At 40.7% G+C, this 16,230-nt stretch overlaps 1 protein-coding gene and 1 long non-coding RNA gene across 5 annotated transcripts in view; one reads left to right on the top strand and one right to left on the bottom strand.

Annotated features, from left to right (window-relative positions):
• GUCY2C (guanylate cyclase 2C) overlaps window positions 1–16,230 on the top strand; it is an 82,941-nt gene that overhangs the window by 436 nt on the left and 66,275 nt on the right. Inside the window, exons 2-5 of the mRNA XM_002822972.3 lie at window positions 8,140–8,252; window positions 9,979–10,043; window positions 12,943–13,158; window positions 14,727–14,848. Coding sequence (XP_002823018.2) covers window positions 8,140–8,252; window positions 9,979–10,043; window positions 12,943–13,158; window positions 14,727–14,848 — 516 coding nt within the window. The remainder of the gene's footprint in view (window positions 1–8,139; window positions 8,253–9,978; window positions 10,044–12,942; window positions 13,159–14,726; window positions 14,849–16,230) is intronic.
• The window catches only part of LOC129049064 (uncharacterized), a 116,761-nt gene that overhangs the window by 86,082 nt on the left and 14,449 nt on the right, over window positions 1–16,230 (bottom strand). The gene's annotated exons all lie outside the window — the stretch shown is intronic.

Below are 16,230 nucleotides of genomic sequence, written 5' to 3'. Positions count from 1 at the left end.
ACCTTGTGTTCTTTGTCTGATCACACAACTTTCTCTAAGGGCTGTCCCTAAACCCCTTTCTATTTTCATGACAGTAGCTCCTTAGAGAGAAGAATTTGAACTCTATTATGCTGTGCTCACTCACACTTCACCTTGCTCTGGGACTAGCCCTGACTCAGGAAATGTAAAGCGTTCACGGCAGTGAAACGTCCCAGTTAAAACTGGGTTTAGGCCAGATGTGGTGGCTCACGTCTGTAATCCCAGCAATTTAGGAGGCTAAGGAAGGAGGGACACTGAGCCCAGGAGTTCAAGACCAGCCTGGGCAACACAGTGAGACTCCATCTCTTCAAAAAGAAAATAAATAAAAATAAACTCAGTTTATTGCCCAGTTCCAGGAAGGCATCATATTTCCTTCTGTACTCAGAGGTAAGATTTGGTCTAGACCTAAGATTTCACAGGGATACTAATCAAGAAGATGAATTAAGACAGTCAATTTCACATAGACACCAAATCTTTCTCCGGGCCTTTTATCCACAGAAAGACATTTGTCTCTGGCCTGTTCACTTTTTTTTTTTTTTTTTTTTTTTTTGAGATGGAGTCTCACTCTGTCACCCAGGCTGGAGTGCAGTGGCACGATCTCAGCTCACTGCAAGCTCCGCCTCCCAGGTTCACGCCATTCTCCTGCCTCAGCCTCCCAAGTAGCTGGGACTACAGGTGCCCACCACCACGCCTGGCTAATGTTTTGTATTTTTAGTAGGGACGGGGTGGCTTGTTCACTCTTTACATTTCCTGTGGCTGTCATTACTAGACATAGTTAATATAAAACATTTGCAATCAAATTCATTGTTGCAGTTCTTCACTGTATCTTTTAGTTATAAAAATAAATTTTATAACATTACATAAAATGTGTAAAATAAAGGCGGAAAAAAAGCATCCATGATTCCCAGCCACCTGGATGTTTCCAGTCTGTTTTCATGTGCTTCTTAGCTTCCTGTTTTTAAGAACGTGGTTGGTGATCACTATGGCATAGAAACAATTTTGGATCCTTCTTGTTCACTTCACATTATTGCACAAGTGACTTTCCTAGAGCGGCATGGCCTTTCTAGTCATCATGTGAATTGATATATAATATCCACCAGATATTATAATATCCAGTATGTATCATATCCACTGGATATAAATTACCTAATTTGGGGGATATGTATGATAAGGTACATATAATAATTCTCTGATGTAGGATATTTCATTTGTTTTAAATTTCTCATTATTATTTTTATAATACTTCAATGAACATTTTCATTTTCTGCATTCCCTGAGATTAGATTACCAGAAATAGACTTATTGAGTCAATGAGTATTTAATGCATCTTAATGGTTATTTGTGGTTTTCAGGATGGTATGTCTTAATTTTCTCTATTTAAAATTCTGTGGAAGTAGGGCAGCTGTTCAGATATGAATAATAAGTTACTTCTGTGCACACACAACATCTCTCCAATTCTGAAACTAGATTCACACATAAGTGAACGGATTTGATCTACAGCCATAATGGAACAAGGAGGTCATTTAGTAAAATCTCCTTATTTACCGAGGCAGTGTGGTACAATGGAGAGAACACTTGATTTGTCCTTTGAGGACCTGGATTGGGATTCCCTGCCCCAAAGTTTTCTCTCTCTGTGATCCTGGGTTAGTCTCCCTGAGCCTTGGTTTCTTCAGTTACTAAGTACTTGTCATGGGGTAGCTAAGTTCTAGGTACTTCAATTACATCACCTCTTTAATCACCACAACTCTGTGAGGTTAGCGTGGTTGACACTGGTTCCACAGCAGGGGTTTAACAACTTTGCTAAGGTCATAGGTTGTCTGTTTGCAGTGAAATTCATACCCACATCTGTCTGATCCCAGGGAGTACATGGGTCACTCTTTGGAATCCATTGTAATATCTTTACCCAGTGTTAACTAAGTTTCTAATTAAAACAAGGCAGTGGAACACTATGGTTAGAAGCAGATATTGGGAACCTGACAGATCTTGATTTATTTTCCAGCCAGACCATTCACAACAGGTATGACCTCAGTTAAATTTTCGGAACCTCAGTTCCCACACCTATAAATTAGAATAAGTGGTAGTTACCCCATATGGATAGCATGTGGATTCAATCGGAAAACTCATATAAAGTACCTCCTTCACTGACTGAAACATAGTAAGAACTCAGTACATGGTAGTTGTTGCTGTTGTTGTTGTTATTGACGTTAATGTAGTTGTTCTTATTGTTGCTGTGCTGTTGCTACTGCTAGAACACATTACCAAGCACCAAAATAATTAAATAGTATGTTAGTTAGAGCCTTGGTCCCTGACTCATACAACCTGAATTTGAATTCCTGCTCCATTATTTACAGTTGAGTGACATTAGGTGAGTTATTTATCATCTCCAGGTTTCACTCAAGTCATTTGTAAAATACAGTTATTAGTGGGCAGGTTGTTAAATGGATCATTTAAGTGGAGAGCTCTATGGAGATGAAGGAATAAGCTGTGATGCCCAGACTTTTACATTTGTTAATGCATTTTGTTGGATGGATATGCATGCATAGTAAACAAAAAAGATACAGGTTTTGGGGGGAAAGACAGCTCATGTTCTAAACATGTTGAGCATCATCATTTGGGAAAAATTCTAAGACAATATATCTGAGGGTGACATTGAAGAAAAGTAGAAGTTCAGGCATTATATGTGATGTTCAAAGGGAAATGATCAATATTTTTTCTAGGAATCAGGAAAGCTTTGAGGGTCTTGAAGAACATTCAGGATCTAGTGGGAAAGAACATGAAAAAAAAGAGATTCCTTCAACTTCATGATATCACCTCCCTGAGGATGTATGGTTCCAAGGCTAATCACATGACCCATACCCTGTGTGTGCTCCCTCGTGCTGAGCCGGTCCCACTCCTAGACCCTAGCACCGAGGTTTTAGCTTCATGTTGGTCCACGTTGGTCCAACCCCATCCTTAAAGCCTTAGATAGGAAGAGAGAGTTCTGAGTTCGCCCCATATTGTTCAGCTTTCCATCCATCCTCCCAGGAATGAGATATCATTGTGGGGTGGAGAGTGCCGGTAGGAAAGGATGAAAAGTAGCATGGGGGAAATGGCTTATTTTAAAAGTAAACCTTTGATTTGAAGTTATGTCATTGTCTGAAAAATGTTTAGTATTTTCTAGAAAAATCACTTGAGTTCTGGAGTGATAAAAGGGAAGACATTACCCCCACCAAATTAAAAATAAGAGAAAGCAGTACACATAAAAGTAAAATATTGAGAGGCAGCATATTATACTATGCTCCATAGAAGCCATTCTCAAATATTTTGGTATTAGGACCTCTTTATTTATTTATTTATGTGAGACAGAGTATTGTTCTTGTTGCCCAGGCTGGAGTGCAATGGCATGATCTCGGTTCACTGCAACCTCCGCCTCCCAGGTTCAAGCGATTCTCCTGCCTCAGCCTCCCAAGTAGCTGGGATTACAGGCATGCATCACCACATCCATGGTATTTGTATTTTTAGTAGAGTTGGGGTTTCTTCATGTTGGTCAGGCTGATCTCGAACTCCCGATCTCAGGTGATCTGCCTGCCTCGGCCTCCCAACGTGCTGGGATTATAGGCGTGAGCCACCGCACCTGGCCTAGGACCTCTTTAAACTCTTTAATATTATTGAGGGTGCTGAAGAGTTATGTTTATGTGGCTACATATATCAGTATTGATTGTATTGAAAACTAAACTGAGAAACATTTTAAACATTTTTTTATAAATTCATCAAAAATAAATAAATATCTGTTAGCATAAATAATATTTTTATTAAAGAAAACCTATATTTCTCAAGCCAAAAAAGAAAAAAAAAAGTGAGTGGGAAGACTGGTTTACACTTTTGCAAATGTCTTTAATGTCAAGCTTAATGGAAGATAGCTATATTCTCATATTGGCTTCTACATTCAATCTGTTGCAATAATATATGTGATATAGCCTCTGGAGAACTTATCATATGCTCATGAAAGGAGAGTAGAAAAAAATAAGGAATGTCTTAGTATAATTATAAAAATGACTTTGACCTCATGGATCCCCTGAAAGGGACTAAAGTTACCTCAGTGGCTCATACTTTGAGAACTGCTGTTCTACAGCATATCAAGTTCTAGAATTAGACTTCCCTAGGTTCAAATCCCCACGCTACTTCTTGCTAGCTGTGTAGCCTTAAACAAGTTAATCTGCCTCTCCAGACCTCCATTTTCTGGTGTTTAAATGAGGATGACAAAATGTTACCTTGAAGGATTCAGAGAGGATTAAGTGAAATAATACCTGTAAAAAATCACAGCCCAAAGCTAGGCATACAGTGAAAGAGATCATCTGGCTCTATTCTATTAATAAGTGGATGAGGAACTGGGGCTCCAGTAGGGAAGTCACTTGTCTGAGGTCACACTCAACAGATGTTGGTTCCCTTTTTCCCAGGCACTGTGCCAGGGTTTCTACTTGAGTTTAGCTGTGTCAGTCATGGGCTGCCTGGAGCACTGGATTTTTAAGTGTCATTTTCACTGTCCCTCATGGTGGTAGGAGAGAACAGAGCCCTCATAGAGAGAGGAGGTCAAGAGAGAGGAGCTGCAAGCGTGGCCATCTTCATGTGGCTGTGTGCTGCCTCCACGTCACTTTGACTCCTCTTGCAGTATTCCAAGACCCTCTCCAACCCTATTTTCTACAGTTCCTCAAATGCCCTCTCCCATTCCCCCAGGTCCGCTGTAGCCTCATTCATTCTGTCCTCCTGGTTCAAATTCTCTATATCCTTTCTATTGTCACGAGAATTAAATAAAATAAAAGGCATATGGGGCCTAGTACTGAAGCTGGCTCATGGTTACACTCAATTAAGTGTGAACTGCTATTAAACCCATCACTCACCCCTTCTCTTCCATTAAATATCTCTGACTGGTCTAATTACATTGACGTCTCCTATTTGGCTAGTCCTACCAAAGTACTGACATCTCTCATTCAGCTCTCTTATTGAATAAAGTATCAGTGTTTTCGAACTTAAAAAAGCAAAGTTGGTAGACGTCTCTCAAGTGGCTGTAGAAGTGCAAAGACTCCTCCATTCTTTGAAAGAACAAGTCTCTACCTTTAAAAACATTCTTATTTGTTCAGAAGGACAACTTCTATTATAGACATGCTTTGCTCTTTTAAAGGTGTTATTAAAAATTATCCCATTTTACAAACTTGGTTTTAACCTCATTTTACATGCGAGAAACTAAGTGAGAGAAATTAAAATGGCCTGTACAAGAGCACATAAGAAATCACTCATAATGCCGGACTGTGGACTGAGGTTTCCAGACTCCCTGTAGACTTGGCAAACTTAAGAACATCCTTGCAGCCGGGTACAGTGGCCCACGCCTGTAATCCCAGCACTTTGGGAGGCCGAGGGGAGCAGATCATGAGGTCAGGAGATCGAGACCATCCTGGCTAACACAGTGAAACCCCTCTACTAAAACTACAAAAAATTAGCCAGGCATGGTGGTGGGCAACTGTAGTCCCAGCTACTCAGGAGGCTGCGGCAGGAGAATGGCGTGAACACGGGAGGCGGAGATTGCAGTGAGCCGAGATCACCCCACTGCACTCCAGCCTGAGCAACAGTGCAAGACTCCGTCTCAAAGAAGAAAAAGAAAAAAGAAAAAAAGAAAAAAAAAGAACATCCCTGCTTAGGAATCAGACATTTGTCCTGATTATTTTTTATTGGAAGGAACCAAAATGTAATAGACTGTGGTCAAATGGTTCTGCTATTCCCTTCTAAAACGTGGTGCCTAGCAGTCCCCATGGATATCACCAGCAAGACCCTTGCTTTCATCTAAATATGGGAGTTCTCCATTATACAAAGACCTCAAGCCAGAATGAACATAATTCACTTTGGCTTTGGGAGTAGCCCACAGAGGAAATGCCTAACACCAGGAGTGGTGTTCTGGTCAGTAAGGCCAGCCATCCTTGTGACCAAACAGATATTTCAAAGAGAAACTTGTTTTCAATTCTTGTATTGCTTTCTAAGAGGAGAAACGTGTGAGTCAGAGTGAAATCCAAACAAAACTCTCATCTAATTTAGGACACTAATGAAGACATTTTTGTTTTCTTTATCCTTGATTAGAAACATTTTAAAGTAAGAGGATGTATTTTAAAGACAAAGGGGTTTTCTGGAAATTTTGTAATGTTACACAGTCTCCTTCCCTGTCTACTAAGAAAGAAAACAGAATTGTGCAGCACCTTCTTTAGGAAAAATTGATGATAGTTAGACTGTTATCCATGTTCATTTCATGTGAGAAGTGTGGGTACGGCTGCAGGGAACTTCCTGAGGACATGCAGGTATTTTTCTCATAGACTATTTACTCTGGATCTTGAATGCTCCAGGACAGACAGGGGCTAAAAATTGTAATACAGCAAGATTCATTGAGAACAAATAATAATACCCATTGATAAATTTTGGATTTAACATTTTGGTGCATCACTAAGCTGGTAAAAGGCCATTCCCTCATGTGTGAGTTTTGATTTGAGATATCAAAACTGTACAATTGGTTTGGGATGAGATAATCACGGCTTCAATTTCAGATCTCACTATTTACTGCATATGGGACTCTGGTAAGACAAACTCAATAAAGCTTTTGTCTCAGGCTTTGATTTCTAGAAAACTGACCAAGACACCCCTTTTGAGCAAGAATGATAAATCTGAGACACAGATGTGACAGCTTTTTATCAATAAGAATGATTGCATTGATAACTATTTCTGATGGGTGTATTTCAACTACTTAGTGTCCTCTCTATCTGGAAGTGTGGCAGGCATCTCACACCTGACATGTCCACCTCCATCACCACACACACCACATTAGCAAACCTGCTCCTCCCACACTCTTTCTCATCTTGGTCAATAGGAGTTCCCTTCACCCACTTGCTCAGGCCAAAAATATCGGCGTTATTCTGAGTCCTCTTTTTCTCATACTTCATATTGCATTTATCAATTTCCTACCTTCAAAATACATCCTAAATGCAATCATTTTTCTCTACTTTTGCTCCAACTACTGTAGTCCAATCTAACCTAGGTTATGAATCGTGTCTTCACTAGTCTCCCTGCATTTGTTTCTGTTCCCCACAATCTATTCTCTGCATCAGGATCCAGAGATATCCTTTAAAAAATAATAGAGAATATCATTTCTCTGCTCAAAGTCCTCCAAAACATCTTATCCTGGAATAAATTGAAAGCACTTACTGACGCCCACATGGCATGCATGGTGTGGCCTCACTCTGACCTCACATCTCACCCAAACTACCTCTCACTTACTCTGTCAGGACTACGCTGGCCTCCCTGTTCTTCCTGAAATGCCAAGAAGGGTCCTGCCTGGGATTTTTGCCCTTGCTGTTCCCTCTGACCAGAGAGCCCATGTATTGCATGGCTCAGTCTTCATGCAGGTCCCAGCTCCCCCTAGGGCTTCCATGACCACCCTATCAGAAATGCATTATTCAGTGTAACGCACAAAGAAAATGTAAGCCTCTTGAAAGCAGGAACTTTTGTTCAATGCTGTATCATGGGCACAAAGAAGAGCGCCTGGCACATAGCAGGAACTTAATAACTGTTTGTTGACTGGATGGATAAAGATCAGAGACCAAGGAAGACTGCAGCCTCCTGCAAGTTGGCAGCAAACAGCACCTGGGGACCATGAAGGAACAGGTTATCATAATGTCTATGTCTTTGCTTCCCAACACTCTCCAGTCCATACAGGAGACTTGCTGCATCTAGGGTTGTGAAAAGATGAAGAGGGCAGTGAACACAATGAAAATGTTCTAAAACTGGACTATGCGGATGGTTGCACAACTATATATATATTTACTAAAAGTCATTGAATCGTAAACTCAACATGGATGATTTTTATGATAGATAAATTATACCTCAATAAAACTGTTGAGAGAGAGAGAGAAACAGAGATGCAAAGATATAGAGAGACAGAGACACAGAGAGGAAAAAAGTGACCAGGAGTAAAACAAGGGCTCAGGATGTAAACATTCCTAGGCCTGAAAATGGATATCCACTTTTTCCCAGAATCAATCTCATGGCTGCTATAAATTACTGAAAAATAACACTAGTGTTCTATTTTCCCTCATCTCTGGGTGACAGGCCTAAATGTGACTGTGAACGCTACTTTCATGTATTCGGATGGTCTGATTCATAACTCAGGCGACTGCCGGAGTAGCACCTGTGAAGGCCTCGACCTACTCAGGAAAATTTCAGTAAGTATTTGCTTTTGTGGATGCAGCTCATGGCCTCTGGGCACAGGATAATCCCAATGTGAAATGTAGGCACGTGACCATGAAGTAGCTCTCCCATCATCTCTAGCCACATAGCTGAATGACCGGCCAAGTACCAGGCAGGAGACTCTGGCTTTATCCCTACAGATTATCTAAATGACAGGGGCCCTCCATGAATCCAGGAAAGTGAGGAGAGCCTTGGCTATGTACTGTGTGTACACTTTGATTTGTAAGGAGAGGAATTCTTCTGTTTTAAATTGTTTTTAAAATTTTGTTTTGTTTTGTTTTGTTTTTTGGGTGTTTGTTTGTTTTTTGAGTCAGGGTCTCCCTCTGTTGCCCAGGCTGGAGTGCAGTGGCATAATCATGGCTCACTGCAGGTTGAGCTTCTGGGCTCAGGTGATTGTCCCATCTCAGCCTCCCAAGTAGCTGGGACTACAGGCATGTGCTACCATGCTCAGCAAATTTCTTATATTATTTGTAGAGACAGGGTTTCACCATGTTGCTCAGGCTGGTCTCAAACTCCTGAGCTTAAGTGATCTGCCCCTGTTGGCCTCCCAAAGTGCTGGAATTACAGGCATGAGCCACTGCGCCCAGCCAGTTTTTAAGTTTCTTTATTTAAATGTTAGTATAAACTGGTTTGCCTTTGTGTCCCTCAAGAAATACCTGAGAAATCATGTTTAAAAACATATTTCAAGGCCCCACACCAGAAATCTTTACTTCAAGTCATCACCATATATCAGATCATAGTTAATTGCTTAAGGGTTGAATCTGACACCTAACTTAAAGTAGTAACTGCAATGTCAAAGGATGAAAATGGGAAGAGGGGGATTCTTGCCTAGTTCCTCCTCCCAATCCCCAAACCCCAATCCCAACCAGAGCTTTAAGGAAATAAAGAGTGTTAAAAGCTCTCTAGAGACAAGCAGATGTGCAATGCACCCCCTTACTATAGAAACTACAGAAAAGGCTGTCTGAGCAGCAAAGCACTGGGAATAGAGCCACGGCTCTAAACTTTAATCAATAACATCACACCAACCAGGCAGGCCACACTCCCATCGGGAACAATGGCTACCACAGCAGTGATTCTCAATCTTGGGAAGGTAAGGTGTGCACAAGCATAGTTCAATAAACTCCACATCACAGTTTCAGAAATACATGCTGCTTTTCTCTGCCTCTACAGAGAGAGGTATAACCTGGTTCTCCAAAACCAGGGATGAGATGGTCCCAGCCAGATTCCCCTTAAGAAATAGGAGAAAATAAGATCAATAATCATCCAATCAATTGCATAGCATTTTACTCACTTCAGCCCTGTTTTGTAGTTCTCTCTACAACTGAAATTTGCCCTCTCCCTTCAAAGCACCTCCAAATCTCATCTCACCACTATCTGGCCTACAGACACTACTAAGGCTACAGCCTCCCAGTCCCTCTTCTGCCTCTTCCCATCCTGCATTGAGAGGGAAGCCAGGTTCACCTCCAGTCAGCTCACCTTTGTAAAATACCTTCCCTCCCTGTAGTGTGTTTTCCCTCTCGACCCTTTCCACGCCTCAGTTGATCCTTGTCCAGCCCAAGGCACCCTATGCTGCTCTGAGTTTGAGCATCTTGGGAGGCCCCACTTTCTAAACCTCTGGGAGCCTTCCCCTTGCTACTTCTTTCCTGTCCACTGAGTATTTTTCTTAGTTCTAGGAATTCATTGTTGTTTTCTCTCCTACAGAATGCAAAACGGATGGGCTGTGTCCTCATAGGGCCCTCATGTACATACTCCACCTTCCAGATGTAGTAAGTAATACTACTTTGAACTGAAGTCAGGACATGATATTGCAACTTAAAGGACTCATCAAACAACAGTCTAGTCAAGGCAACACAATCAGAGGTGTTGAGGTCTAGTATTTTGCCATCTCCCCATAACTGTCATTCTCTTATCCAGGTAACTTCCCTTGCTCAGCATGGAGTGAATGTCTGTAGCCATTCAGGTTGAGTCATTAACATCTGACCTTGAGAGAAAACATGGTATGGGTAAAAAGTCAGAGTTTTGAGAGAAAGCAGGAAAGACAGTGAAACTGGATAATTTGAGGAGTTTAATAAATAAAATATTCACAAAAGTATGGGTAGAGGTTTGGGAAACACAAAAGAAAGTGCAACACCCCGGGCTACTAGTAGGGTTCTGTTCTATCCTGTAGGTCTGTGAAAGTGGGGAAAATAACAACATATTTAGTTCATGGGGTTATTTGAGAATTATATAAAGGACATGTTAAAGTCCTTTGTACAGTGCCCTTACTATCTTAGAACAAAGCTCTCAATATATTCTAGAATGAATATATTTTTCTGGCTCTGGGAAAATCACCCTCATCTCTTCCATTCATTTTACACAATGTAATTATCACCAAAAAATACTTTGTTCTGCTAATTACACCTTCCCTAATCAAAATCCTGCTCAAGTTCCTTTTTTGTACCTGTTCAATCTGACCCTGAATCAAGAATCACCCTTCATCTACACAGAGAAAACTGTGCAGACAATCACTTGCAATGGATTTTGGAGGGTAAACATTAGACCTCTGAAAATTCTGTTGCAAAGTTTGCTTTTGTCATCTCACACCCACCATTACAAACAGCCTCAGATGCTCTGGCTCACTGAGCACTTTTTTAGCTTCTCTTCCATACCAAAATGCAGACAGACCCAGAATCTTACTCTTCCAGCATTTGTTCCCAACTGTCATCTAACCTGATCACTTACTAATATTGCTATAGAATATGCTCAAAAGGAAAGGAGGATTGGAAAAATTGATTCACCATTTATGAAGACCTTCTACGTGCAAAGAAGCATTTTAGCTGTGTCAGAGTAGAGAGAATTAAGTAAAACACAGCCCCTGCCCACCCAAATAGAGAAGGTGACAAGGACTCTCCTGACCAATACAAACCACAGTGAGATCGATGCCATCAGGGAAATAGAAACAGGAAACTGCAGAGGGCAGGGACCAGTGGCACCCGCCTGTAATCCCAGGGCTTTGGGAGGCCGTAGCAGGAGGATCCCTTGAGCCCAGGAGTTTGAGACTAGCCTAGGCAACATAGTGAGACCCCGCTCTACAGAAAGTTTAAAAATAAAAAAATTAGCCAGGTGTAGTCATGCACGTCTGTAGTCCCAGCAATGTGGGAGGCCAAGATGGGAGGATCACTTGAACTGAGGAGGTCAAGGCTCCAGTGATCCAGGATCACACCACTGCACTCCAGCCTGGGTGTCGGAGTGAGATCCTATTAAAAAGAGGGAAAGGAAAGGAAAGGGAAGGGGAGGGGAGGGTAAAGGAGGGGGAGGGAGGGGAGGGGAGGGGAGGGGAGGGGAGGGGAGGGGAGGGGAGGGGAGGGGAGGGGAGGGGAGGGGAGGGGGAGAAAGGAGAAAAAGAAAGGAAGGGAGAGAGAGAGAAGGGAAAAGAAAACAGAAGCTATAGAGTGCACAGAAGGGAAGGGTCACCCTGTTTGAGGGGACTAAGCTTCAATGGAGGAAAAAAAACTCATGAAGGAGATGCGATTGTTCGCATGCTGAAGAATGGGTAAAATTTTAATGGGTAGAGAGATGAGGAGATGAGCTTTCTAGCCAGGCAGAGGGAGAAGTACGTGTAAAAGCAAATAAGCAGGGAAATGAAGAACTCTGTATTAACTAGAGTTCAGGAAATGTAAAGGGGAATAATAGAGATAAGACTAGGAAAATTAAGTAGGACCATATTTGGAAGTTCATGGGAGGAAAGTCCAGGTGAAGGAAGTTGCATTTAATGAGATTCGCATCAGAAATCACTAAGGTTTTAAGCTTGGGAATGCCATGAGAAGCAGCCAACTTTCAGAAGAATGATTGACCACAGTGTATAGGAAAGACACAGGCAGAGACTGATGACAGGAAAGTCAGCAGAGAAGGAGGGCCTGGATTAGCCAGAAGGAAGTGGACATAGAAAGGGAGGATAACTGCAAAGATGTTTGAAGGTAGAATCAATCAATGGTATGATGTTGGGGTGAGAGATGGAAAGTAGTCAAAGAAGCCTTTGCAATCTCAAAACACTAAAATAAATTTAAAAATCTCAAAACACTAAAATAAATGAAAAATAGTTTCGAGGAACAGAAATGAAAGAGAATTCTGACTATGAACATTATAGTTTGAGATGCAAGCAGGAAGCCCACTAAAACCTTTTGACGGAGCACTGAAGATGGAAGGGGATGTTGTTTTACTTCCTTCGTTAAATACATATTAAGCACCTACATACGAGCCTAGATGACTGGAGATACCGAGGTGAACAAGCTGGGGAGAAGGCAACGCATGGCCAAGTATAGATGGCATCTTTCTGGCTTTCCAACAATTATGGTGGCTGTGGTGGTCTATCCTTTTTCTTAGCCCGACTTCTCCTGTATCCCAGCCCAGATATCATGACAACTCACTTTAGAATAAATCAAAGTAACCAAGCCACATATTCACAAAATTGCCTAGAGTGTGCTTAGAACATAGCATATGCTCAACAAATGTTTTTAAACTTAGCTGTATGAGAAAGACACCTATATACATGAGAAACCTGCTTTAATGACCCGATTTCATTCTTACCATTTATACATACATGCTGAAACAGGTTAAAGAGGGACCTTATTTGTGCTACTTAAGTTAATACTGATAATGGTTTTCTTCCTCAACCTCTTGACATAGCCTTGACACAGAATTGAGCTACCCCATGATCTCAGCTGGAAGTTTTGGATTGTCATGTGACTATAAAGAAACCTTAACCAGGCTGATGTCTCCAGCTAGAAAATTGACGTACTTCTTGGTTAACTTTTGGAAAACCAATGATCTGCCCTTCAAAACTTATTCCTGGAGCACTTCATATGTTTACAAGAATGGTACAGAGACTGAGGACTGTTTCTGGTAAGCAGGATCATTAATATTTCATTAGCACTTGCCATGGAGAGAAGCCATAGGATCATGCAGGCCACTAGTTATTATCAGATGCACCTTCCACTGGTAACAGCATTGGGTATAGACATCAGTTCACTTTCTCACACATAAATAAAAGCAAAGGGGACCAAGTAAATATAGAGTTATAAAAATAATCAGTATAGTTTGCATCTGCAACACTCTTTACTGTTTTGAAAGTACGTTCACATCAGTTTTATTGATTTCCTGCAGTAAGTTATCTGAAGAAAATAAAACAAGAAATAGGATCCCTATTTTACAGATAAGGAAAATGAAAGCCAGGAGTTAATATTTTCACACTCCTGTGTAAGAAACAATACCAGAGAACATGCATCTTGCCTATACGTACAATTAGTTAGAAAAACTGATCTCACACTTCTCAGAGGAACAAGAGGTGGGGGAGAAACAGGACTAATGGGTATTGTATTAATAATAGTTTGTTTTCATACTGCTATGAAGAACTGCTCGAGACTGAGTAACTTATAAAGGAAAGAGGTTTAATTGATTCACAGTTTCACATAGCTGGGGAGGCCCCAGGAAACTTACAATTATGGCAGAAGGTAAAGGATAAGCAAGGCACTTTCTTCAAAAGGTGGCAGGAAGGAAAAGTGCTAAGCAAAAAGGGAAGAGCCCCTTATAAAACCATCAGATCTCATGAGAACTTACTCACTATCATGAGAACAGCATGGGGGAAACCACCCCCATGGTTCAATTACCTCCATCTGGTCTCTCCCTTGACATGTGGGGATTATTGGGATTATGGGGATAACAATTCAAGATGAGATTTGGGTGGGGACACAAAGCCTAACCATATCAGGTATCATTACTAAAATAAAATGGAAAGATTCATTCAACTCCAACAAAGGTGGTAGAGGAAATCTTCTGGCTGGGTTGCTGCCTGCACTTCCAGGATACTGCTTAATTCTGCATTCTCTCTCCATCTAAGTAAGCAAAAGACTAAGATGGGATACCACCAGGGATGCACATCTAGGGACCCACAGGAATCAACCCACAGTATCTAATGTGAGGTTTAAACAGGAGCAGAAATTATTCCTATCAACTCTGAATTTTTGTACTGTAGTTTCAAGGGTTTCAACTTATCTATGATAATGGGACTAGTTTATAGAGCAGAGTAGAACCCTCTTCCTGCAAGCAGCCGGAAACCATCACAAATGACTCACCAAATGTCAGATATCATGACAACTCACTTTAGAATAAATCAAAGTAACCAAGCCACATATTCACAAAATTGCTTAGAGTGTACTTAGACATACACTGTGATTATGGGGATAACAATTTACATGTATACTTGAAGATCCCTAAACCTTCCCCCATCCTTTCACTAATTTAGATCTTACAATCTAAACTAGTGGTATCATGGTGTGTGCTGTCTATTGTGTTAATAACAGAAATGAATTTTAGATGAACAAATCCCAGGATAGATCTGCAAATAAGAAGTGAAAGGCATGAAAGGCCATGAGGGAAGTAAGCTGTTTTAGTTTCTCTTTTTCCTATTCCAGGTACCTTAATGCTCTGGAGGCTGGCGTTTCCTATTTCTCCCACGAACTCAGCTTTAAGGTGGTGTTAAGACAAGATAAGGAGTTTCAGGATATCTTAACAGACCACAACAGGAAAAGCAATGGTAAGAAGACATGAAGATAATTTTTTTTTTTGCTAACTTCTTTATGACTACCACCTCCTTGTAAGTCATTTCAACAAATCCTCCACTGCAGAGCTATCATCCTTACTCATACATATTTTGTATATTTTGGGAGATCTGTAATTGCATGCAACTTCATTATATTGTTCCTTTCATTGACTAAAAACCTTATCCTCTGAGAGAAAATACCTAAGTATTATTGAGTAATTATATTAACATAATAATGATAATGCTAAAATCCAGCTTCTATAAACCCAAATGATATTATGACCCACCCTCAGCAAACTCTTTTTTTAAATTCACCTCAATCCAACATATTATTGGATTTGTGACCAATCTTCACACATTCTGAGCCCCAGTCCTCCTGGTGACCAAGAGGATGAATTTATTGATTACATAGCTTCATGCAAAATTACAAGGTAAGCAAAGATTATCTCACTTTCCTATTCCTTCTGTATCTCACCTGCCCAGTGATCTACCAGCTAGAGACCAAGTATGAAAGCCTAATTGGATAAAAAATTATCCTCAGATAAATGACCACACACTGGGTACAGCGTACACTGCCTGGGAGATGGGTGCACCAAAATTTTAGAAATCACTAAAGAACTTATTCATGTAACCAAACACCACCTGTTCCCCCAAAAATCTATTCAAATAAAAAAAGTCATCCTCACTAAGATATTAGGGGATTTGTTGCACTTTCCACAGAATTCTCTTGACAAACAAGAATGTATCAGGGGCAAAGGAATCAATTGTGAGAATTTTCTACAAGGAAAGATACTTGCTTGGTGGATTTCCTGATATTCAAATTACCATTTATTGCCATTATCAAGCATTTGTTATATTAATGGCCTACCAGTTGCAAAAACATTAACCAAGATATGGTGGGAAAGAAATATATAAGTATTTATGTCCCTAAAGAGTTTACGATTCAACAGGGCAGCATAATGGCACAGCATCTAAAAAGATCTAATGAAGTCTCCCCCAACTCCTCTCACTCATAAAACTGCATTCAGGATAGCTGGCAGAAATTAGTGGTAGACTTCAGATTGGACTCTGGCATTGGAGTTACTAAGATGAAGTTTTGAGTGAAGAGGCTACAGATAAAGCCCCAGTTGCTTAGGGAGACTTTATAAATTCTTCTCAGTTCTCACTTTTATAATATCTTTTTCAACCACTTTTACAAATGGTGAGGTATACTTCACTTATCTATGACAATATATTCTGTAATTACTCCAGCCTGGCATAATGGAATAAGCACTGCACTTGACTATCAGAGCTGTCTTTGTCATCTACTAGTTCTTTGACCCTTTGGCATCTTGGCTTCAGCCTCCTTAAATCTATAAAATTAAAAGAATGATGGA

Source organism: Pongo abelii, chromosome 10 (assembly GCF_028885655.2).
Source record: "Pongo abelii isolate AG06213 chromosome 10, NHGRI_mPonAbe1-v2.0_pri, whole genome shotgun sequence".
NCBI classification, from domain to species: Eukaryota; Metazoa; Chordata; class Mammalia; order Primates; family Hominidae; genus Pongo; species Pongo abelii.
This window is presented reverse-complemented; position numbering and strand designations above follow the sequence as displayed.